The following is a 27,017-nucleotide window of genomic DNA, read 5'->3' as shown; positions in this document are numbered from 1 at the left end:
AACTTGAAATTTTAAACAAGCACTTAAGGTCCTTATACCATGAGGATCCGACAATAAGAAATTCAATAAAATTCAATTGAAAATGGCGGATAATGGCTAAAAAACCATGTTTTTCACGGTTTTCTCAAAAACGGCTCCAACGATTTTCTTTAAATTTATACCCTAGGTAGCTATTTATAAGCCCTATCAACTGACATGGGTCTCATTTCTGGGAAAATTGCTGGAGCTCCGTAATATTCTTGAGAAGAATTAATTTTGTTAAATTTCTATCACGATTTTCTCAAAAATGACTTGACCGATTTTTTTCAAATTCATACCCTGTATATTTATTTATCAGCTCTAATAACTGTCATGAGTCTCCTCGCTAGGAAACTAACAGGGGGTCCACCCCATCCTTGAAAAAATTGACTTTGTAACCTCCTTCTCGTGCGTGAACAACAACAACACATAGTCGATATTTTATTTGTAGAACAGCTGTTTTCTCAACTTTCAAAAAATCATCAAATTCCAAAATTCAAACAAAGGAAAATGTACTCTGAAATCAATAACAATAGTATAATCGTAGTTTTAAATATTTAGCCGCCAATCGGCATTATGTTATTCCCCTAAATTATTCTCGTTTAAGAATGAGGCTTATAGATCAATGAGCAAGGAAAGTTGTGTGAGTGTACCACACCAGATTTTCAACTAATGAATACTTTTTAGAGGAGTCGGCTCTATAAGTATTCACCCTTGTAATGGGAGTAGCAGGCTAATGAATCTTAACTTATCTTAACGATATCTTATGAGCTCGATCACAGAACGAACCGCTTTCCTATAATATCCTACCAAGTCTTTCATTTATATTATCAATCTTCATTATTGTAATCTAAATTAAATAAAGAATAATCTGAGAGAAATAATCATTTCTCTGTTATTTTCAAGATGTCAGACAATACTGTTACTTAAAAAGCAAAGAAGGAGAAGAGGTGAATGAGAACAGGAACAAGAAGAAGAGTGGAAGATATCGAATTTGTAGTTTGCAACTCTCAATCGGTAAGAGAAAATAAGAATTATTATTTATTTGACCAAAAAACAAAGACTTTACAAACAAATTGAAATAATAAACATAACTGGTGTAACAAACACCTACGCACGCACAATACATGTTTATCATTAGAGTCTAAATGAAGCTCCGTACTGAGTGGAACCTTTCTTCATACGTTTAATCACAATAGAAAATGATCGAATAAAAAGATAGAAAGAAAATGAAATGGAATATATAGAGTCTTACATAAATAGTCTACAAAATATTTAAAAACTACAAATTTCGCGAAAGAGGTAAGATAACAAAATATTGAAACTTAAGGCCCGGTTTCTGAGCTCGGGATTTAGCCAAGTTCTAGACTTTAAACAACTGGAGTCAGAATTTGACTTTCCAAAACGGGGCGTAGTCACAATTTTATGACAGTAGTTGCAGTTTTTATTTTCTCATTTCTGTAATTGGAAACGTTTTTCCTTGACGAAATTGAACATTCCTAAACAAGTAGTTCTGTGAACAGTAGACCTCGCGCAGTTGTAAACTACAGTCTCCTCTAATACTGTCAATCAGAGTAAATTCTGTCCTGTCCTGTCTTGTCGGCGAGATATCGGTGTATAAACGACTAATGGCTGTTTGGGTTGTTGTATCGACAATGCTAATAATTTGATGTAAACAGGTATATGCTACCCAAGGTAAAAGCTACCCATGTAAAAGCTTACCCAGTTGAAAGCAGAGAAAAATCGGGAGAAATGCTACTCAAGTTATCAATTGCATGCCTCACTGCATGCAATTGATAGTCCACACGACAGCTGATTTTTATCAATTTACATTGAGATATTGAATTGCATGCGTCAATGCATGCAATTTATAATCCACTCGACAGCTGATTTATGATGAATAATTCTATAGTCTGATTTTTACTTTAATATTGACGTATGAAGGAGGCTCCTTTTCCTTTTATAAATTATCCTTGAAATGCAAAATTTCCAAAAACCTTGTATATACGTCGACGCGCAATTTCAAAAGGAACATACCTGTCAAATTTCATGAGAATCTATTACCGCGTTTCGACGTAAATGCGCAACATATAAACATTAAGAGAAATGCAAAACCGTCGACTTGAATCTTAGACCTCACTAATTCAATAATTCAAAATAGCTGAATTTTTACACTTTTTTCTTTTTATTTTATTTTGTGTTCAATTTTCTAGTTTTTCGAAATTTAATTCGTAGTGACAATGACAATGACTACGACGACTCCCCGTTTGGGAAAGCCAATTTTCTGACTCCAGCTGTTTAAAGTCTATAACTCAGCCAAATCCCGAGCTCGGAAACCGGCCCTGAAAGATTAAATCATATTGTAATATTAAAACAGGTTTTTATGCGGGCAGTACATTTTAATAATCACTGTCGATTGTTCAGCCAACAGATGAAGCCATGCAAAATATGCATGGTGACTATGCCTTGTTTCGGAAAGCCAATTTTCCACCTGTTTAAAGTCTAGAACTTAGCTAAATCTCGAGTTCGGAAACCGGCCCTCAATTGGAAAAATCCATATTTCTATAATTTCAAAATCTCTAATTCAAAAATAAATTATTTTTTTTACATTTTATAATATAAGCTCAACATCTCCAATTTATATTTTTATTGGACAGGAAATTGGGGGAAAAATCTTAATTGGAAAACCCCTATTTCTATTTTATCGACTGTAAAACTTTAATCAAATTTCAGGATAGAGAATTTGAAATGAGCCGGCAAGCTGATTCATACGAGGACACATTGAACACAGATGGAATGACGGATGACAGAGTGGATGAAGAGGAGGAAGAAGAAGGAGTAGAAGAGGAAGAAAACGACAATGAAGTAGAAGAAGCCGACGATGAAGGAGAAGAAGATGAGGAAGAAGAGGAGAAAGAAGGACAATCTTATTTCATTGACGGACAGAAGTTCATTATCAAAGAAGTCGATCAGGAGTCCATCAAGGAAGAACTTGTACAAAAGGTAATTGAATAATTAATATTATTATCGTCAAAATTTATACAAACATACAAAGTTGTTTTATAAAAGTTCTTATAATATAAACATATATACTCGTACATTCTCTAATATAAACATAATAAATTCAACTGCATAAGTTATTATTCTTTTGTGAGATCACATTCATACTGTCAGTTGTCAGCATTCCATAATTATGAAATACATCAATGCTGCCCATTAAAGCAATGCTGACAAACATCATTGGTAAATTTAGACTCTTCATACAAAATTTCAAGTTAATCAGTTGAGTAGTTCAGATGTGAAGTTGTGTCAAACATCATATCCCAATCTTGACTGTACTAAATCCAAAGTAATTTTTACTTCCTTGCCCTATTACCATAGGTAAGGAAAGTATTGCTTTCCAAAAAATTAAGGTACCCCAATTTCTTAATTTCTATACTTTTCAAGGTCCCCTGAGTCCAAAAACATGATTTTTGGGTGTTGGTCTGTGTGTGTGTATGTATGTGTGTGTGTGTGTGTATGTGTGTATGTCTGTGAACACGATAACTCCATTCCTGATTAACCGATTGACTTGAAATTCTAAACTTAAGGTCCTTATACAATAAGGATCCGACAATAAGAAATTCAATAAAATTCAATTCAAGATGGCGGATAATTACAAAAAAACATGTTTTTCAAGTTTTTCTCGAAAACGGCTCCAACGATTTTCTTCAAATTTATACCATGGATAGCTATTTATAAGCCCTATCAACTGACATGAGTCTCATTTCTGGGAAAATTCCAGAAGCTCTGTAATATTCTTGAGAAAAATGGCGGATAATGACTAAAACCCATGTTTTTCACGGTTTTCTCAAAAACGGCTTCAACGATTTTCTTCAAATTTATACCATAGACATGGTAGCTATTCATAAGCCCTATCAACTGACATGAGTCTCATTTTTGGGAAAATTGCAGGAGCTCCGTAATATTCTTGAGAAAAATGGCAGATAATTACTAAAAAACCATGTTTTTCACGATTTTCTCAAAAATTACTTGACCGATTTTTTTCAAATTCATACTCTGTATAGTTATTTATCAGCTCTATCAACTGGCATGAGTCTTTTCGCTGGAAAACTAATGGGGGGTCCACCACATCCTTGAGAAATGGACGTTGTAACTCCTTCTAGTGCATGAGGTAGGTAGGTAGAGCAGTTTATAAAAAGAACACAGTCATAGTCTAGATATTTCATCTGTAGAACAGCTGTTTTGACGACTTTTGAAAAATCATCGAATTTCACAATAATTTACACAAAGGAAAAAGTACTCTGAAAACAATATATATACACATATAAGTAGTCTGATCGTAGTTGCAATATTTTGCCGCCAATCGTCATTATGTTATTCCCCTAAATTATTCTCGTCTAAGAATGAGACTTACAGATCAATGAGCAAGAAAAGTTGTGTGAGTGTACCACACCAGATTTTTCATATGCTAAGAATTTTTATGACTATGTACGATAATATGTTCTTAGCCATTATTTATTTATTTATTACAAAAACAAGGAAGACTACAGGCATGAAGGCTGTGCAAAGGCTAAAAATAAACTTTCTACTGGTGACATTATTCAATGTTTCGATTTGTATATTATGAAGCTATCAAAATGAAAAAGCTTTCTCAGGAAAACATTTTTCCCGATCATTACTTTTTGAGATATGAGCGCCTAAAGTTCAAATTTTTGGGACAGAACATTTCAAATTCGGTAAGATATGAATCCATGAGATTTAGAGGATAGTCTTCATGGTATTATTGATCTAGTAAAACAATTTTTTTTGAAAATATCAATTTTTGAAAAAGTTGAATAACTTTCTCAAAAATTGATATATTTTCAGGAAATTTTTGTTTTATTAGATCAACAAACCATGAAGAATCTATCCTCTAAATCTCATGGATTTATATCTTACCAAACTTGAAATTTAAACCCAAAAAATTTAAACTTTAGGCGGTCATATCTCAAAAAGTGATGATCGGGGAAAAAAATGTTTTCCTGAACAAGCTTTTTCATTTTGATAGCTTCATGATATACAAATCAAAAAACTTTGAAAAATGTCACCAGTAGAAAGTTTATTTTTAGCCTTTGCACAGCCTTAAGCCCAAAACAGTCTTCAATACTATATTTACAATCATACTAAGCAAGTATCTAAGAGAAAATAAGAAATACAGTACAAGCAATTTACATAATGCATAAAAATATTAATAAGTAGTAAATACAGTACGATGTAAGTTATAGAAAGAATACAATTGAGAATAGAAAAACAGGTAAACATTCTTCAATACTATATTTACAATCCTACTAAGCAAGTAACTAAGAGAAAATAATAAATACAGTACAAGCAATTTACATATTGCATAAGAATATTAATAAGTAATAATAGAGTATGATGATAAGAAGTTATAAGAAGAATACAATATTGAGGATAGAAAAACAGGTTAAATAGTTGAGGTAAACTAAATACATTCCAAGCATTACTGAATTGAAGTCATTGCAAGAACAAACGACAACACAAGTACAACACTTTTGAATTATTGTGATAATTGGAATATATTACAGATTCTCACTTCCGGCAGAGGATCAAATAAAGCTTCTGGAAATGGTAAAGGCTGCCGATTGACATCGAAGAGGGAACACAGTCCTGCTGAAACTGAAAATGGCGCTTTCGGAGAGCACTTTCTCATCGGTGATGGTGAGTTTTGCTTGGAAAATTTTATATCACTTATTAAACCACCAATCGTTTCGACAGTTTCAACAATCAACTTACCATTTTGTAAAAATGTTAAGAATGATTGAGAGTGATTAAATGTGAAGTGAGGTAAAGAGTTACTCTTGGCATGGAGTCTCAGTTTTTTTACTAACTTTGGTAGGGGAGCTATGGTTGCTCTTTAGGTACGTACAGATGTACGCGCCGCGAACATGAACAATTCACTTTTAATCAGCTGATTATATCTGTATTTTTACAGAAACGGTAAGATACAGATATAAAAAGCTTGGCATCAGCTGATTAAAAGTGAATTGCTCATGTTCGCGGCGCGTAAATCTGTACGCACCTTTAGAACGGCACTGTATGAGAGACTACCAGCGTCACATAGCTTCACCAAAAACAACTACTAGGACTATCGGCTTCAGTTAACAGTGAAATTTGCAACATGAACGCCGCATACCATGAGATATCTTCTTATGCTATCTTTTCTCTATGTTTATACTTTGTAAAGGTTCTCAACACATCAATACTGCATATAACAACTGAATAAGAATTATTTAATAATATAAATAAAGTAGATTCTACTGAATTAAATGTTCCTATTCCATATTTTATAACTAGGTGTTGCGTGGCACACTATATACCCTCACTTTCCTTCAAGCATTCAATAATGGATTTAAATGACTAATAGATTTATACAATTAGAATAACAATAACTTATGCTATCGTTTCTCTATGGTAATAATATAGAGAGGTCCACGTTATAATGGCAGTTTTTCATTTGCAATTGTATTGCTGTCCTCGTCTATCATTCAACAAAGCGGATAGCGCTATCTCTTCCTCGATTTGCTCTGTTGCCAGATCGTATTTTTAAAATGTTGAAATATAATTAATTAACAAAATATTCAATCCTGATTATAAAAATTAATCATGAAATCATTGAGAAATTCAAATTTTCAAATTCAAATTCATTTTTTTTTTCAAATTCAAATTCACATTTATTCAAAACAAGTTATATAGCTAATTACTTATATAGTCAGCACTCCTCATTCCATTATTGTTGATGTAGCATAGTTGTAGTGGAAGGTAACATTGTATTTAGTAGTCAGTTCCAAGCTAGCGGACATAGCGGATGGAGACGTTTTATGAATATTTATATAAATAATTTTTTATTAAATTCATTCAAGGTTTATTTGATTTTTTTTTTTTTAATATTTTTTTTAATAATAATTATTTTAAGTAGCTTAAATTTAAAGCTCTATCGTGAGATATAAAATTATTGTAACATGTGGTTAACAAATAAATCATTTTTAAAAAGACTATTTGATTAATCACAATCTTAACTGGCGCAGTCGGTAGGACACTTCAAAAACGAGAATGTGGTTTTTTTCGGTTTTAACCGTTAATGAAGTGTTCATGAACTACGAAAAAGTTGTATCAGTCACCTAACATCGGGACTTAAATAAGTGAACAATCATCAAAATAACTTCGTATCAAATTGAATAAGTTGGTGAACTATTATATTATTAAAATTTGTGAGTGTTATTTGCAAAATTATTATATTCCTACTCAGTCACCTAATCGGGACAAGTGTGAAAAATTATAAAAGAAGTGAACAGTATATAGTAAAGTGTTAACAATACCGTATTTCATCTACAAATTGAATCAAGAAAAAGCAACAAACTTTCAATATAAGGACTACCACGGACTTCAACTTCTAAGGACTACTACGGACTTCAACTTCTAAGGACTACTACGGACTTCAACTTCTAAGGACTACTACGGAATTCAACTTCTAAGTACTACTACGGACTTCAACTTCTAAGGACTACTACGGACTTCAACTTCTAAGGACTACCACGGACTTCAACTTCTAAGGACTACTACGGACTTCAACTTCTAGGACTACTACGGACTTCAACTCTAAGGACTACCACGGACTTCAACTTCCAAAGACTTCTACGGACTTCAACTTCTAAGGACTTCCACCTTGGAGACTTTCAACCCTAGACTGTGACAAGATGAACTCGATTTTAGTATTGTTCCTCCTCTGCCTAATGAGTATGGCGAATCATTCTTCTAAAGCTGAAGAATTCAGGAATATAAGTAGTAATCTAGGAATAATTGCAGCAGATTTAGGCTCTGCAAAGTTAGAGATTTCAAAACACACTTTCATCCACTATTGTGAACTAGAAAGTATTTTTGATCATGTTGATAATTTGAATATGTATTATGATAAGGTATCTGAAAATATTAGAAATAAGATTCCAATAATGGAAAATGTAGAATATATAACTGATTATGGTAGTAAAGCAAGAGATATAGTAAACTATTTGAAATTTATTAATCATACTAGGAATGTAATAGAAGATAAGTTAGATATCATAAGTGTGACTAATAAGAGATCTAAAAGAGGACTATTGAATGGCATAGGAGCCGCAATAAAATTATTACTGGAAATTTGGACTCGTATGATGGTGAAAGATACGATTATTTACTTGAACATTTGAAAACTAATCAAAACAGTTTGATTGATCAAATATCAGCCCAATATTCATGAGTTCAGAACTTATTGCTGAATTTAATCAGACGTTGAACATGGTTAATTTAATTTTAATGAGTTGGAGAATAAATTTAAATTTGTAAATGATAAACTTAGCGACTATGTAGAACTAGAGAAATTAGAGATTTGCTGAACCAGTTGAATATTTTATATAACATTGTATTAAGTTTGATCCAAGACATTGAAAACTCTTTAACATTTTGCAAATTGAAAGTTTTACATCCTAGCATTATTTCAACTAAAGAATTGTATTATCAGATAACCAAGATTGCTGGTTACTATCAGAATAAATTACCATTGAAACCTGAATTGAAAAATATGTGGGAATTCGAAAATTTGATGAATGTAAACTGTAAACTAACGTCTAAAGAAATCATTTACTTTTTGAACTCACCAATCGTAGATGAATCAAATTATAACTTGTACAAGTTGTTTTCTGTACCTAGTATGTTTCAAAATGGATATGTAACTATTATTCCTAAGGTCAGATACTTACTCAAGTCAAACAGTAATTATAATAAGAAAGAAATATCAATTGAAGGTCTAACTAGTGAATGCACTAGAAAATTTTATTTTTTCTGTAGAAAGTTTATGTAATGTCAAATTGAAATGTGAAAAAGAAATTATTGAATCAGGAACTACATCAAACTGTAAATATAGTAAGATGAAAATAGGTAATAGTATTGTAAAATGGATTCCAGAATTGAATAGCTATTTGTGTATCTTTCCAAATGAAGAAAACATGAAAATTGACAAGCAAGCAGAAACGATAACAAAATCTGTAAAAGGAGTTTATTTAATTAATAGCAACAACAATACATATTATTATAATGGTAAAATACTTAATCATTTGTCTGAATCAAAATATCGACCTAAGTTATTGAACCTAGACAACGTTATCAATAGTATGAATGAAGACCAAGAACCAGAATTCACAATTAATTTAGAACATCTTAATTTTAATCCAATTGCTATTAACAAGTACACCCCCATAATGGAAGAAAGTATTTTCACTACAAACATAAGTTTTTGGACAATTATTTTGTATGTAATTTTTATTCTAATGTCAATTGTTCTATTGTATCGTTATCTAAGTAGAAAAGTTTCACCCGATGTAAACATTGTTAACAACCCTACCCCCGAAGTTCTTTTTAGGGATGGAGGAGTTATATAGCTAATTACTTATATAGTCAGCACTCCTCATTCCATTATTGTTGATGTAGCATAGTTGTAGTGGAAGGTAACATTGTATTTAGTAGTCAGTTCCAAGCTAGCGGACATAGCGGACGGAGCTCTATCGCGAGATATAAAATTATTGTAGCATGTGGTTAACAAATAAATTCATTTTTTAAAAAGACTATTTGATTAATCGCAATCTTAACTTACATATACAGAAACCAAATTGAGTCTAGTTTGACAAATACAACAATAATCCAAGTAATAGTATATAATATAATAATATATAATATAATATTAATGTGAACAATAACTGCATCACAAAGTGCTTCATGAAGCACTTGTCCGTGAGCAGGAGTTGAGGTTTAATCTGATATAGGTGGAGAAAAAAACCTACACACACACACACACACCACACACACACACACACAACACACACACACACCACACACACACCACACACACACACACACACACACACACACACACACACACACACACACACACACACACACACACACACACACACACACACAAACACACACACATTCAATCACCATCATCAAGTAATTTTATTGATTGATTGTAGCATTTCCTCTCTTTAAATATACTTATATTATGAAATGTAGTTCAGACTGCGAAAAAATGGGAGGAAGAAAATTGATTATTTTCCGGTAATTGAAAATGAACCGGTATCAGTGACCCTCCATAGAAAGCATTGACAAGACAGAGGATCGGCAGCGTTTTTCTTAGTTATCCTATCTTTCTCCACTGCCATTATAACGTGGACCTCACTATAGTGCTACAGAATAATCTTGGGCCTGAGATACCTGAGTTAGTGTACTTATATTGGGAAAAATAAAGGATAGGCCGTAACTTAATACTGCCCTTTTTAGAAAGGAAGGAAGGATACAGGATATTTTCAAGTGATCCCTAACTGCAGGCACAAGAGAAACTAAAGTGATAGATGGATGTTTGCTCACTTCTAAATATATTAATAATACCTACAGTGAAACATGTATGAATGAAAAAAAAAATGGTGGCTGAAGATTTTTTGTCAACATCTGTACAGTCATTATCAAAAGTAAAAATAAAATATTCCTGGCAAACTGACAACGTTATTGTAAAGCTAGAATGGTATAGCGCTATCTGAATTGACTAATGATAGAATAGGATAGCAATACTATTGTCAATCAAATACTGTCATTATAACGTGGACCACACTACATGGCGCTGCGCTGGTCGTCATTTGTACGCATTGTTATTATTATTATTTTCATTTTTCATCACATTACTATGTGAGTTTTTCATCAAAATCGGTCCATGACCAGACCTTGATGAATTATTCTGCTGCTAGGTTTAAGAATGTCCTAACCATTGATACAGTGTTGAGCATCACTGCCTTCTGCATCAAGTAGATCTTGTTTCTCGAGGCACCCAGATGACTTAGGTTTGCAGTCACTTTTTTCGCCATTAATCCAACTGCAGATATTATGACTGGAACAATTTCCACTTATTATTATTATTATTATTATTATATTATTATTATTATTATTATTATTAAATAAAAAAAATAAAATAAAATAAACTCCACTGCCATTATAACGTGGACCTCACTATAGTGCTACAGAATAATCTTGGGCCTGAGATACCTGAGTTAGTGTACTTATATTGGGAAAAATAAAGGATAGGCCGTAACTTAATACTGCCCTTTTTAGAAAGGAAGGAAGGATACAGGATATTTTCAAGTGGTCCCTAACTGCAGGCACAAGAGAAACTAAGGTGATGGATGGATGTTTGCTCACTTCTAAATATATTAATAATACCTACAGTGAAACATGTATGAATGAAAAAAAAAACATGGTGGCTGAAGATTTTTTGTCAACATCTGTACAGTCATTATCAAAAGTAAAAATAAAATATTCCTGGCAAACTGACAACGTTATTGTAAAGCTAGAATGGTATAGCGCTATCTGAATTGACTAATGATAGAATAGGATAGCAATACTATTGTCAATCAAATACTGTCATTATAACGTGGACCACACTACATGGCGCTGCGCTGGTCGTCATTTGTACGCATTGTTATTATTATTATTTTCATTTTTCATCACATTACTTTGTGAGTTTTTCATCAAAATCGGTCCATGACAAGACTTTGATGAATTATTCTGCTGCTAGGTTTAAGAATGTCCTAACCATTGATACAGTGTTGAGCATCACTGCCTTCTGCATCAAGTAGATCTTGTTTCTCGAGGCTCCCAGATGACTTAGGTTTGCAGTCACTTTTTTCCCCATTAATCCAGATATTATGACTGGAACGATTTCCACTTATTATTATTATTATTATTAAATAAAAAAAAAATTATTACATACACTGACCACCTGTGAAAGGGGTATAAGGATTTGTAAATTTGTCATTAATCAAACAGTAACATGTTATCTATCTTCTTAGACCTCCATCTTGAGGTTTGTAAAAATCTTTATATTTCTCCACTGAGTAGGCACAATCGTATGGATAGCAGCTCTTTTTTCAATAAAATTCTGAAAACCTGACCGCATTAGGCCAACATGTAGATGCAGGCAGCATTATAGAATCAATCAAATCAATCAATAATCAATAATTTTATTTAAATCAACACAATACAGGCCTACATAAAAGAAATCAAAACTCAAAAATCACAATCAAAAATAAATTTCTAATAAAATACAAAAACAGGCTTCATGGTGGGGTGTGCTGAAAAGAAAGAAAGGAGGAAAAATACCTAGCCAACTATGGTTTCCCATGTAATAGGCAGGTATAATAATAATAATAATATCGAGTGACCTGGCTGGCTCAGGTCTGGTGTCAGAGTTTTCAGGTCGCAACTGACCAATTTCAGGGCCTCTGACATGACCTAACGACTGCTTTTTAGGCAGCCGGGACCGACGGCTTAACGTGTCCATCCGAAACACGGAAGTGGCCCGAGAAAATATCTTGCCCGGGCCGGGATTTGAACCCGGGCCTCTGAATCACGAAGCCAGCATCTGATCCACTCGACTACGGCCACTCCACAATAGGCAGGTAGAGGGTATGAAAATAAGGAATGAAGGGTGAAGACGAGGAGAAGAAAGGGGAAGTATTGGAGAAGAAAGTAGGAAAAAAAGACAAAAAAAATTGCATAAATTGTAAGCGAGTCCACTTTCAACAAATGTAACTAAAAGAATTGGCCTTGCAAAAAATATCTCGAAATCTGCAATTGGCCTTGCAGAAATCTCGAGATTCATACGTCGATATGGAAGAAAAAGTTACTTTATGTCCAGGTTTTTATTTCTAGTTTAGTTTTTCTACTAATCTTAGAGTCTATGAGAAAGTGGTCCGGAATAAGATTTTTTAATTTTAGTGCTTATATAGATCAACTGTTTCCTTAAACATTCAATATTGGTATGATATGTAACATATATATTTTGCAGTGGGCCTTAAATGATAACTATTTGCAATTGAATTTTAAAGTGCGAGGAAAAAGGGATTTATATTTCATCAAGTATTCAATTACGGTTTCTATATATATAATTCTCGGAATGTCATTACCTTAAAGTCACTAAAAATCATCTTGGTAGGGGTACAATCTAGGTTTGTTTAGAATAATTTTAATGATTAATTTTTGCGCCACGAATGTAAACTCAAACAAATATTGACTTTGTTTTTATTTTTATTCCAGAATCACAGGACATGGATGATGTGTGTCTAAAAACTGTGGAAGCTGTGATGGACCAAGACGGTGAAGAGGATGAGGATGAGGAGGTGGTAGAAGAGGAGGAGGAGGAGGAGGAGGAAGAAGTAGACGAGGATGAAGACGATGACTGGAGGAAGAAGAAGAAGAAAAAGAAGAAGGGAGCAAAGAGGAAATCAGCAACTAGTACGAATGGCAGGAAGAAGGTGGAGGGAAATAGACGTCGCGGACATGGATGGTCGAGGAAGAAGATTGAGGATGGCGATGGGGAGGGAGTGAACGATAAAAAGAAAAAATTGTTCAAGTGTAAGTGGTGTAGTTTCCAATCGAAATCATCGAAACTACTCAATCAACATACAAGGACACAGCACACGGGTGAAAACATATCGTACGATTGCAACGTGTGCAATTTCAGCAGCGCGCAGTACTCGAACCTGATTCGCCACATGAAAACACATTCGGGCGAAAAGCAGTTCGCATGCACAGTCTGCGATTTCCGCTGCGCCCAACAGGCCAACCTGAATCGACACATGAAGCGTCACACGGGCGAAAAGCAGTTCGAGTGCACCGTGTGCGGCTTCAAGTTTGCGCAGCAATCCAACCTAACCCGACACATGGCACGTCACACTGGTGAGAAGCAGTTCGAGTGCACCATCTGCGAGTTCCGTAGCGCTCAGATGTCCAACCTGAAACGACATCTAGCCAAGCATAAGAACCAGAAACCAGTGGTGTGTGGACTGTGCGACTTCCGGTGTGTCGCGTCCAGGTTTAGGGCGCATCTGAAGACGCACTGTGTCGACGGTGTGTTCCAGTGCAACATGTGTGACTACACTTGTCGCAAGTTGTCACACATTGTCACCCATCTGAGGACACATAGTGGCGAGAGCAAGCCGTTTCAGTTCCAGTGCAAGCTTTGTGTGTATACCTGTACCCAGCTGAAGTCTCTCAGGATTCATTGCAGTAGAATGCATAGTGAGTGTGATGAAGACAGTTGAGCTGGCATCTGTGTTCAAAATATAGTTACATTCATTTGAAACTGTCAGCAACGATTGTACAAGTGGCGCAGGGAAACTGGACATTTTGAAATGTCTGTTCAACGAATTTATCTATAAAACCAGTTAATTCAGCATGTCATTCAAGGCTTTACAATCAATTTTGTTTCTCATATTTGATGATGAAACACCTACCTATTCGTATATTTTACTCACTGAAAGGACAATACACAACTAACAAGATTACTACAAGAGTTAACGAAATAACAAACCAAGAAAAAAACGATCATAATATTATCATGAAAGTTCTTATCTAATCTCAACATATTATGATCGTTTTATTTCTATAAAATGTCGATAAGTGCCTCTTTACTTTTTAAGATGGCATTGGAAAGTATGCTTCCATTCGACGTATTCAGTCTGTTTTAAAACTCTGGAATGACAGTGTAGATCATTTTGGGGAAAGGCTGTGATTTAGTTTCCAATGTTCGCCTTCAGTTTAAGGGTTTTGTGGCGGAGAGAACCTAGAGTCCTAACTTTGCCCTTAATCAATTCAATTGAGTTCCGGGACGTGTACGGTTCACATTGTCCACAGGGACACGAGACACGTGCATAGCTTACATCTAAATACTAAGCTGTCGAAACAATCTGTGTGGAGCAGATATCTTCATTTTTATAAAATACGAGATTGATATTTTTAGAATCTATGTGCAAAATTTGGAGATCTAAGTCATTCCCGTTTTCCGGTATTCAATCCACAAGTTGACATTTTTTGATGCGAACAAACTAACAATCACAACCATACTCTCTCTTATTATATAGATAAAAAATTCTCATCGCTTTAACGATCCAAATCAGTCTTATGTCCCATGATCATCACTAAATGGCAATGCATTCACATTTATTTATTTATTCAGAAAATAAAAGTGAATTTTTTTATTGAAAGTGAAATGTTTCGAAAACTGCCGACAGTGCTGCTTATTGTAACGTTCAAAATGTCCAGTTTTCCTGCGCCACCCTGTATTAAACTCATAAATTTTATGAGAAATTCTGACAGTATGAAGTGAATTTCATTATAGAATCTCAAGTCGAATTTTACTCCCTGGAACAGAATACTTATTCTCCTCAGGTAATGAAGTACTTACCTTACTACTAAACTAAACTGCCGCTGTCCTAAGTGAAAGTTAATACTTTACTCCCCAAGGACAAAAAAAAATAATTCACCTGAATAATATGGATGGCATCTCTGCCTATGAGTAGACCAGTCATATACAGAGTGTTTCAGAAGTAGTGTCGAACATTCTAGGCATTGTTCCTGGATGATAGGAGACTACAAATGAAGTGTCTGAAACTCAGCGTTATCCTGATAGCTGCCATTTTGTTTTTTTCACATAGAAATTTTTATCTCAAGAACGAAATGTTGTATTGATCTGAAATTTGGCATGAATATTCAAGCTATAAAGACTCAACTTTAAAGAATAAAATAAAAAAATTTCGATGTACATATTCAAAATGGCGGCCATTTTTAATTTTTGATTGCAAATTTCACGAAAACCGTTTACTTCACAGAAAATTTACAAGAGACAAAAAAGTTAGCAAACTTTATCAAGGGTACCTCATTTATTAAGATTGGTCAGAGAATAACAGAGAAATTAATTATTCTCATACAGCATGCATGATCTTGAACAAAATCATCTGAAAACATTGTAAAATCAGCTGGATGCCCATATGGAGCCATACCGAGTTTCAAAGCTTCATCTGAAATACAATAATTGGAATTAAAAATGTAATATTGATGCTTAAATTGTGAAAAGTGGTCATGCATGCAAAACGAAAATAATAAATTTCTCTGTTATTCTGTGACCAATTAAAAAAAAAATGAGGTATCCTTGAAATATTGAAATTTGCCAACTTCTTTTGTCTCCTGTAAATTTTCTGTAAAGTGAACGGTTTTCGTGAAATTTGCAATCAAAAATTTAAAATGGCCGCCATTTTGAAAAGTTTTTATTTTATTTTTTAAGTTGAGTCTTTAAAGCATAAATATTCATGCCAAATTCCAGATCAATACATCATTTCGTTCTTGAGATGAAAATTCCTAATTGAAAAAACAAAATGGCAGCTATAAGGATAACCGCTGAGTTTTGGACACTTGAAATACGACATTTGTAGTCTCCCATCATCCAGGAACAATACCCTAAAATGTTCGACACTACTTCTGAAACACTATAAATTGGTGCTTACAAACGGAAAGTGAATAAATTTAATTTGAATAAAAATCGGTAAATATTCCATCTACATTTGCTCTCTTTAAGGGAAATTATGTAGGCCTACTGTACAAAGATGTGCACTGTTAATTACGAAAAGTGTAGGCTACAGCAGATTGGAAAATGGAAGATTCTATAGTGCAATAGTTTACAAGTGGATATCCAGTTTCGAACCAACTTCAGTGACGTATTTTGTTGAATGATTGTTCAGTATTATAGAGGCTTCCAACCGGTGGGGTTCGATCTACTTCGAGTCGCAGTGTGGGTATTGAGAATCTTGAAAGTTATTCATTATTTTCTGATTCATCTCCATTACACTGCAATGAAGCTCTGTTTTATTATAATTTAAGTCGGTTTTAATACAGCCTAGCAATAGTAATTAATGTAAACCTATAGCATACCTCGGACATGTTCGAGAATACCCTAGGTATTAGGAATAGATGAACAAATTGAAGTTGTCAGCAATCCCTGTAAAAAAAACGTCAATACTGCCCATTCAACTAATGCTGACATTCTGGAATTAATCTCACCACATATAGTATGTAGGCCAAGTAACTAGAATTTTTATTTAGTAACGAGTATTAAATTAGGGTAAAATGTATTCATAAGGGTGGCCACCTACCGGAAAACCGGGAGAACTTTGACTTCCTCATGATTCTAATAACCGGGAAAAATACCGTGAATTCCTCATTAATTCCCCAATTACCCATGAATTTTTCATAAATTTCAATTAATTTAGTAAATAAGTGTACAGTAACAGTGAGTATAAAACAGTGGAAAAAAATTGGCGCTCGCTTAGTATATTTTGAAATTATCATATTTGTAGTAATTATATAAATCAATTATATTTCAAAATTGAGTATTTTGATGGCTTCATTCTCTTCGGAATGAGACTTTCGTCAAGGTTTGAATAGTCGCCAACAGCCGGAATTGGCTATGGTACTGTACATACATATATATGGCTTCATTAGTGAAAGTATGACTCAGAATACATAATAAATGTTCAAATGTATTGATAACATTGACAATGTAGTTTAATTTTGTGAGACATTTTTTTAACTATTCACTGAGTGTTGAAAATGGACCCTGTCCGAAAGCACTCCACACACATGAGTAGTTAGAAGAACATAGAACGTACTAATTTAGATATAAAGAAAATAAATGCCTCAGTACCCTTTTTTGAAATTTTCATTTCCTTTATATCTATATTACAAGTAGCCCTATACAGAAAAGAGATAAACGTACTAATTCCTCACAAAAATAGACTGTAATGTCAAAAAATATCAATATGTTTGGAATACACTATTCGCAATTCGTCATGAAAGATCAAACTAAAGATTTCCGTAATAAATTCTTCACAAATGTATCTTGTTCCTCAAATACTGCGGATAATCTACATGGAAAATTTGAAATTTTACTCTGGAAAACCGGGAATTACCAAAGACCTTAAAGATATCTCTTTAAGGTCTTTGGGAATTCCTCATGAATTTTTTATTTTAAAATGGGTGGCCACCCTGTTTCATGTATTAAGTAGAAGTATAGAGAAAACATACTACTTCTAGTATCCGCATATTTTTTTGTATTAAAATAAATAAATACTTATTCTTTCATACTTCCTGTATTCTTTCTTAAGAAGTTACCGTGAACGCAATATTAAAAATTTATGTTAACAAATTGAGGTCAATAAGGTGTATTCAGTACGAAATGAATTCAATTTTATTTATGTCGATGTTCAATTTTAAAAACGGAATTTAGTGTTCCAATTTCTGTGAGATAGCCTAGCCCTATTCTGTGAATAGCTACCATATAGTCATATTGATATTATTTTAATAGTATTATTATATTGTTATAAACTATCATTATTATTATAGTATCATATCTAGAAGTCTGTACTATTGAATACATATTATATTAAAAGTGTAATATTTAATCAATCATAAATATAGAACGATATTATATAGACAATATTAAAATCCAATTCTTTTGTAACTTGAAAAATTCAGGTATTAAATATTATTTGAAGATCTTTCAGTTTTTCATCTTATTTTTATAGTACCCTACCCACCGTATTTTATTTGGGGCCGGTTTCCGAGCTTGGGATTTAGCTAAGTCCTAGACTTTGGACAGCTGGAGTCAGAAAATTGGCTTTCCAAAACGGGGCGTAGTCACAGTCATTGTCATAGTCACGTTTGAATTAAATTTCGAAAAACTAGAAAATTGAACACAAAATAAAATAAAGAGAAAAAAGTGTAAAGTTTCAGCTATTTTGAATTATTTAGGAATGTCTTATTTCGTCAAGGATAAACGTTTCCAATTATAGAAATGAGAAAATAAAAACTACGACTACTGTAAGTTACTTTAAAGCTGCGACTACGCCCCGTTTTGGAAAGCCAATTTTCTGACTCCAGCTGTTTAAAGTCTAGGACTTGGCTAAATGCCGAGCTTGGAAACCGGCCCTTAGTCTCTTGTATTTCAACAATAAAGTTGTAACATGCTTGACAGGCAGTAGGTTAATAATTATAATTATTATCATTGAATTATTTAATTAATTATTATTTATTAATTGTAATAACTAATGGTTTATCATGATTGACAGACTTTATAAAGCCGCTGACTGTGCGCCAAATTAGCATTTTTTCACAATATATTTTATTGATTCAGTTGTAATTCCAAATCGCAATATTTGTCACATCTCAACAAAAAACATCTCTGCTGCCATAAAAAGTGGTGGGCTGTCTACCACTCTCCCTAATCTCCAAATACCACTTACAATTTTCTTGACTCTCACAGTGGCCAAATTTTGTTTCGATTTAGGGTATTCAATTTTATCCAGAGTAAAAATTTTCCTATAGGTCAACTCTTGGAGAGAGAGAGAAAACGCACTGGTCCACTGCATGATGTCAATGTGCTGTGTAGGCCTACATAGTAATCATTATTTTTTTTTATTTTCATCATATTTTTATTATTTTTACAAGAAAGCAATAACCGGGAGAGAAAAACTAAGGATACTCCTTGTACTTTGTGCTATTTCTCTCCCAAATTTAGATAGCTTTTTATAACTTATAAGGTTGAGATTGTTAAGACCTGTGCCTCAACAAAATAGAAAACCTCTTGGAGGAAGACGATGTTTTCACATTCTTGAGTAATGACATAGTCTCCTCTAGATTTTCTTGATAATTTCAAGCTCAATATCAAATGCTACCGTACATAATTATCTTAATTCGAATAACTCTACTTCGGTATTTCCTATATTTAAACGTCGACCTTCATATAGGCGGCTCACTTCAAACTGACAGCATCGAGTTTATGGGATGCATTGATGTCACATTCACACTGCATACTGACACTTTGAAACGATTATAACTGTAGCACGTAATACAATATTATTTTTCTGACTCATGCATTGATTTCTTCCTCTTTTTCTCCTCCTTCTTCTTCTTTTTCTCCTCCTCCTACTTCTTCTTCACTCTCTTCTCCTCCTTCCTTCATCTTCTTTTTTCTCCTCCTCCTCCTCCTTCTTCTTCTCCCTCTTCTCCTGCTCATCCTTCCTTCATCATGATTTTCTTGTTGTTGTTGTTCTTCTTCTCCTCCTCCTCCTCCTTCCTTCTTCTTCTTCTCCTTCTTCTTTCTACTACTTCCTCATCCACCTACTCTTCCTCCTTTTCTCAAATTTTATAATCTTCCATCACCAAATATGGAGTATGTATAGTATTAACTCAACTTTTTGCAATAACGATTCAAACCGGATTCAAGCCGTAGCCGTCTTGACCGCAGGAATGAACTTCCTGCTACAACTATATATACGCAGTTGTACACAACTGTATAGGCCTGTAGCTATATCATTGTAGAGTATAGGTATGAATGAATCGGGCTCCCTCTACTTTGCCGATACACTAATCGATCACAAAATCAGTTCTTCGAATTTATAGGCACTCCAGAAACAGTCCTAAAGTGAAATTCACGTTTTAGTGTTAGCATCTGATTAATATTATTGATGTTGCTATCTTTGTCTGCCATTAGACAAAGCAGATACCTTTGTTATTTTCTACCTCCGCACCGCACTTTTGCTAAATCGTTTGTTGGCTATAAACAAACTTAATGGACTACCCAAGATTCAAGATTTCTTTATTGCAGAAAACATTTATACAAATGCATAGCATCATCATAAATAAAGCACAATAAATAAAAAGTATTTACATTCAAAAATAAATAAAACTTCAAACACCACAAGCATACAAACAACAAACAAAATACCCTCAAATTATGAACTCCTCCTTTCTATATGGACATACCGTATTTCTATTAAAATCTTTTTCATGGTTCTTTTAAAATAATCCACTTCTAGCTTCTTTAAATGTGTAGGAAGCTTATTATAAGCTCTTATTCCAAATTCCTTAAAGCAGTTCAATGTATTTGCATAATTGCACTGGTTCACTCTAAGAGATTCAGAATTTCTAGTGTAATGGTTGTGAACGTTGCCATTTACAGAAATACTTGCTAAATTAATTTTCATAAGACATTCAAGAATGTAAATAGCTGGTACTGTCAAAATCTTGATTTTTTTAAATAAATCTATACAATGAAAACGACAACCGTATTCACATTAGCAATGACCCTTACTGCTCGTTTCTGTAACACAAATAGTTTTCCACATTCGTATCATTACCCCAGGCAACAACTCCATAATACAAATTAGAATGAAGATAAGCAAAATACACTGAAATTAAAACACTCTTATCAACAATGAACTTCAATCTATTTAATATAAAAATTCCCTTCGGCAGTTTGCCACATAATATTTTGATGTGTAAGCCCCATTTTAAATTGCTTTGAACTGTAATACCAAGAAACTTTGCATTTTGTCAGGTTGTAATCTAGATCCAAATTCCAAAAGTTGAGTTTTGTCGTTATTAAGACACAATGAATTAGAAGCTGTCCAATCTTTAATTATTTCATTAATACTGTACCGTATGCAACCAAATAATTTATCTCAATATATGAGAAGTCATTATCATAGAGAAACAATAGCTTATGCTATTGTTTCTTTATGTCATTATCAAATCATGAGAAAATAATTATGTATTATTATAATTTAATTACCATATATATATTATAATATTTCATATTTATCTTCTTGGCGAATAAAATATTGATCATTGTCGTTTTTTCTTTAGGGCTACTTGTGAATATAAATAGAAATTGAAATAAAAGTACCCTTTTTAAATTATTTTAGTGACTAAATAATGACTACTTACTGACTAAGTTACTTTTAGTGACTGAATAATTAAAAAGGGTTCTTAGATTTCAATTGTTATTTATATAATTGATTATTATTAACTTGTAGTTCTGTGAACAGTAGACCTCATGCAGTTTTCTGTATTCCCAAAGTATCTGGTGTTACCTGTTCACCGGCTTCTCCAGACATCTGTGTAATGCATGCAATGAATAATCCACTTGTCAGCTGATTTATTATGAATAATTCTATAGTCTGATTAATCCTATCAGAATAGATGATATATAAAGTGTTATCGGAGTATGGAGGAATTCCTCTTCCTCTCATATTATCCTCAAAATGCAAACTTTCAAAAAACCGTGTACAGTGTAAAAATCGACGCGTAATTGAAAAAGGAATATTCCTGCCAAATCTCATCGAATTCTATCAACGCGTTGTTGGCCGTAAATGCGTCACATACTTACAGATACAGACAAAAGAAAATCCGAGTTAAAACATAGACCTCAGTACTGAGATGACTTAAATGATATCTACTATATAGAAGGCGGTGAGAATTTGAAAATTGGCAACTCTGTAGTGTAGTGCTATCATCTCCACTAACTTTATAACGCGAATCTCACTTTAGTAATCTGTGTTTCACTCCAACGATAAACTTGATCTATTCGCGCAACTTGTGAATCGGTCAACTGGTTTTTGGTTCAGCGATAGGCCCCTTGTAGTATGTTGATGAGATCAGCAGTGGCATCTTTCGCACTCCCTACTCCGCAGTCTCTGTTTGACATTGGCCGAGTCCACTCCACTCCGCTAATACCGGTTTCCTCATTACCTATCTACTGTGTATTCATTTGTTGGTAAGTTTCATTTTGTATTGAGAAATATCTATAAATTAAAAATATTCATTCATCCAATTTGATGAAGTACTTACTTTATGGATAAATGATGAATACTTTATGGATAAATGATGAATACTAAACTAAAATAGACATTAGATTAAATAATAATGAAATGGAGCTACAGATTTTATGAATAAATGATGAATAACTTCAATTGACATTACCGTAGATCAAATGAAATGGAGCTACAAATAGTGAATTTTGATCAATGCTATTAAAATAATGAGTTTCAAGTGTGAGTATAGCATAATTATTTCCATAGGACCTCTTATAATAGGAAGAAGTCCTGATATTTCTCATGTTAGTAAAGGACTTCCTATATACCTGTATATAGGTAGTATATAGGAGGTCCTGGTTAGTAGCGTACGTACCATATGAAAAAAAACTGAAGGTTACATGATGAGCTTATAATAATAGGATGTACCTACATTCAACATTCTCCACATCAATAGAATTTGTTTACTAGCAAAAACTTTTGTGAGTTAGTAATGATTTATGCAGATTGATTGAATGAATAAAAAATTAAGTCCTGGAGAAGTCTTGATGATAATTTGCACTTAAAACAGAAATATTGTGAAACTTCTTCATATATTAAGGCTGCGCAAAAAGGTCAAAAAATGTTTCACTGGTGATATTTTCTAAAGTTTTTCAATTTGTATATGAATAAGCTATCAAAATAAAGAAGTTTTCACAGGAAAACATTTTTCTGATAATTACTTTTTGAGCGTCCAAAGTTTACATTTTTGGGACAGATCATTTCAAATTCGGTAAGAGATAAATTCATGAAATTTTGAGGATAAATTCTTCATGGTATTGTTGAATGATTAAAATTTCCTGTTAATATCAATTTTTGATATAGTTATTCCATTTACAAAAAAATGACCGAAAATAGTTGTAAAAGCTTAATTTATAATACTGTATTCGGTACGGAATTCTACAAAAGATTAATTTTTGAAAACAAAACTATAGTTTCAATGCTTCCGTGGTTGAATATTCAATAAATTATTTTAGATTTGATATTTTTGAATGATTCTATCAATAAAAATAAAATTGGAATTTAAATTGCAACATGGTAGTCAGTAATAATATGCTCAAAATGGTAGGCCTACGCCAAGATTGGTGTTCTATATTAATAATAATTTCTGCATAATATTATATTCGCTACCTTTATTGATATCACTGATAAATCAAATATTTTTTTTAATTCAATGTATTTTATTATCCAATTATTGTTGTTCTGCTTAAAATATTCTCAGTATTTTTTTGATAAAAAGAGGTCGGCAATTTCTTGATAAGGAAATCGCTGCAATAAAACATTCCTGTCTGCTTGTTACAATAATAAAATTATGATTCTATTTTTATTTATTTGTTTCTGGTTCAAGTTCCAGTTTAACATTCAAGATTTAGTGCCGGTTGCACAAAAGTCGGTTAAATTTTAATCGTAGATTAATTCCACGAGAACCAATCAGAAGATCCGACGTATCAAAAATGCCTTCTCTGATTGGTTCTCGTGAAATTGATCACGGTTAAAATTTAACCGACTTTTGTGCAACCGGACTTAAGCCTACAGCCTAGGCCTATTTAAAATGTTCATCAACGAATTTTTCAGTACGTATCTGACATTTCGATTACCCGACAACGCTATAGGCCTATCCGTGTCTAATTTTAATTTATTGTTTGCACGTGATTTTGTCATTATTTTTAGATGTTCAAATTTAAACTACATCAGTAGAAGTTTCACTTCAAACTGTCGGAATCTCTTATAAATACAGCATTAATGTTCAACAGCATACTGAACTCTAATGAGAGTAAGAAGTTAGAGATCAACAAATAAGATTATTCTACAGTTAGATAATAATTATAGTATAGTGTGTAATAATTAGTACCGTTATAGAATAATGAAATAACCGATGAAATCACATTTCCTTCCAAGCAGAGAGGCTGGCAATAGGAGGAAATTATTGTTAGTAAATTATTATTAGTAAGGTAATGTGAATAAAAATATGAATCTTAGTACCGTACCCTTTTTAAATTAGTAAGGTAATGTTATTATTTCACTTTCCACCTTAGGTAGCCTAAAGGTGAACTAAGCAGGATGTCCTGAAAAAAGGTGCCCATAAGTCAGGGCGTGATTCCTTACATCAAAAGAAGAAAAAAAGTTCTAATAGACATATAGGTTCGAGAATGCTTAATAGTTACCAAGTTATACAGAGTAAAAAATTCAGTCTGAATTTCAGTTCCCCTGCTGAAACGAAGCCCTACGGGTATTTGTTGGCTGTTAATAAGATGTACTATTCAGCGTACTTTATGCCCAAGTTGTACTTTAGCTTAATGCCCAAGTTGGGATACGATAGTATTTAGAAGAAATTGTCTCAAACCATTGATCTGGACTTATTTGCATTCAGATAATGTGGCTGCACTTGTTTCTACTGGTTAATGTGTGTCTGTACGCCGCCACCGCTGTTAAAAACAGTCCGCTGTCATCAACTACTGCTAACAAAATGAGACCTCTGTCAACCACCACTGGCGAATCAGAAGAGGCAATTGACGCTGACTATGATCCAGGCTTTGGCCAAGTTGGAGTGACCCAGGCCAAAACCCCGGATGAAACTGTCGCTGCAGTGAATGCAATAAAAACTAAGCCTGTTGATTGCAATCCTGGTTCCAAGCAGGACGGCAATGGACGATGTAGACCAAGTAGACACTGATATCAAGTAGAAACTCTTCAATGTAAAGTAGAAAGTGATAATTGTGGATTAATTCAACTGCGTTGGCTGAATTACATTTGAACCGAATTGAACAAAGCTTGTTTTTCATTTATTGCAGTGAATCATGAGTTTTTTTCAACTATTTCGGGTTTTGTTTTATTGTTATTGATGTTTCTGTTTTGATTCGAGTAGTCAACCTAGAATAGGATAGAATTATTTTGTGTCATTAAACATTTCTACTGAAGGCATTGGTAAATCCATTCTTTTCCTCTGTTAATTTGAACTTTGAATTAAAAACATTCTTCAAATGGAATCACTTATAATGATTCAACTAATAACAAGTTTCTTCAAGGTTTGAATCAGATATTTACTATGTTTAAGTACAATAAACACAAAATATTATTTTACAGAACTTGTAGAAAATTTAATTTCGAAGAGAAAGATGTAAAATAAGTTTATAATGGACAAACGCAACCTTTAAAAAAATAATCCTTAATATTAAGCTTACATTTCAGCTTAACAGATTTTGTCTATTTTTTATGCGTTTTGTATTTTATTAAGGATTATGTTTTTTAAGGTTGCGTTTGTCTATTATAGACTCATTTCATATCGTTCTCTTCAAAATTAAATTTTCTACAAGTTCGGTAAAAAAATATTTTGACAAATAATTTTTTATTAGTAGGTAGTTCGGACGCAAATGTCATTCTGTGGTCATTTTTGAGTAACAGCCGTGGAAGATGTCTCAATCTCTTCGTTAGGTCTAGCATAATAAGGATCGTGATGTTCGGAAAAAGAGTAAAAAGTACTTTTTGCAGGGGAAAACACACTTTTTCCACCAAATGCCAATCCCAACAATTAGAAAACCGTGTAACTCATGACTCCTTGAAGGTACAGACTTGGGAATGGTATAACATTTTTTAGATTGCCATCATGAATATTCTCTTTCTACACATCATTATAAAGAGATTGATACCATTCCCAAGTCTGTACCTTCAAGGAGTCATGAGTTACACGGTTTTCTAATTGGTGGGATTGGCATTTGGTGGAAAAAGTGTGTTTTCCACTGCAATCAGTACTTTTTACTCTTTTTCCGATGACGCTCCAGCCGTAAAATATGGACTTACAGCCTCCAACCAGATGTCATTTTGAAGCTTTGGAAATATTCTACAACACTGTGCCAATAATTTTAGTATTTGTCTACTGCGAATACATATACAGAGTGCAAAGTAAAATATTGTCCCCGAAAAATGTATGTTTCAAGTTTTTGATGTTGAATAAATAATGGAAAGAGTGGTCGAAATGGGATGATTCTCTCGAACATCATTGTTGGGTTAATTTGAAACACTTTGGTGGTAAAACCAATTCGATATCTCTCACAATAACTGAATAACACGCGATATAAAAATTTATGTCAATAATGACCGCCATGTTGTATTTTTCAATTATGTCGAATATTTCTGTTGTTTCAAACATCAATATTCTTATTCGTCTTGTTGTAAAAAAGAGATTGAGACCATTTGCAAGTCTCTATCTTAAAGTAATCAAGAAAAAATCGATTTTATAGTTCTAGCTTGTTACCTCATGCATATGCAAAAACGCACCAAAAATCATGCAGGGTTTTCTTTGGAGGGCGCTGGAGAACTCATTTTTTGATGTACAGCGCATTAAGATATATCGTTCCAAAGTTGAAAAACGCTCTAAATTTCATAGATTTCTAATTC

General features: G+C 33.2%; 1 protein-coding gene across 1 annotated transcript; it reads left to right on the top strand.

Annotated features, from left to right (window-relative positions):
* Positions 1–908: 908 nt before the first annotated feature.
* Positions 909–15,149, top strand: LOC111055599 (zinc finger protein 771). Its single transcript, XM_039435695.1, has 4 exons — positions 909–1,035; positions 2,752–3,021; positions 5,607–5,739; positions 13,195–15,149. Exons 1-4 carry the CDS (start codon positions 973–975, stop codon positions 14,199–14,201), a joined length of 1,473 nt encoding a protein of 490 aa, XP_039291629.1. The 5' UTR covers positions 909–972; the 3' UTR covers positions 14,202–15,149.
* The last annotated feature ends 11,868 nt before the right edge of the window (positions 15,150–27,017 follow it).

The sequence above is a fragment of the Nilaparvata lugens genome, chromosome 9 (assembly GCF_014356525.2).
Source record: "Nilaparvata lugens isolate BPH chromosome 9, ASM1435652v1, whole genome shotgun sequence".
Taxonomy (NCBI): domain Eukaryota; kingdom Metazoa; phylum Arthropoda; class Insecta; order Hemiptera; family Delphacidae; genus Nilaparvata; species Nilaparvata lugens.
This window is presented reverse-complemented; position numbering and strand designations above follow the sequence as displayed.

What these genes read in the sequence shown, in the direction of transcription:
- LOC111055599 (XM_039435695.1), top strand. Translation starts at nt 973, where the DNA reads ATGAGAACAGGAACAAGAAGAAGAGTGGAAGATATCGAATTTGTAGTT. An exon ending in AGGAAGAACTTGTACAAAAG is followed by an intron (nt 3,022 to 5,606) that starts GTAATTGAATAA and finishes AATATATTACAG; the next exon opens with ATTCTCACTTCCGGCAGAGG. An exon ending in GCACTTTCTCATCGGTGATG is followed by an intron (nt 5,740 to 13,194) that starts GTGAGTTTTGCT and finishes TTTTTATTCCAG; the next exon opens with AATCACAGGACATGGATGAT.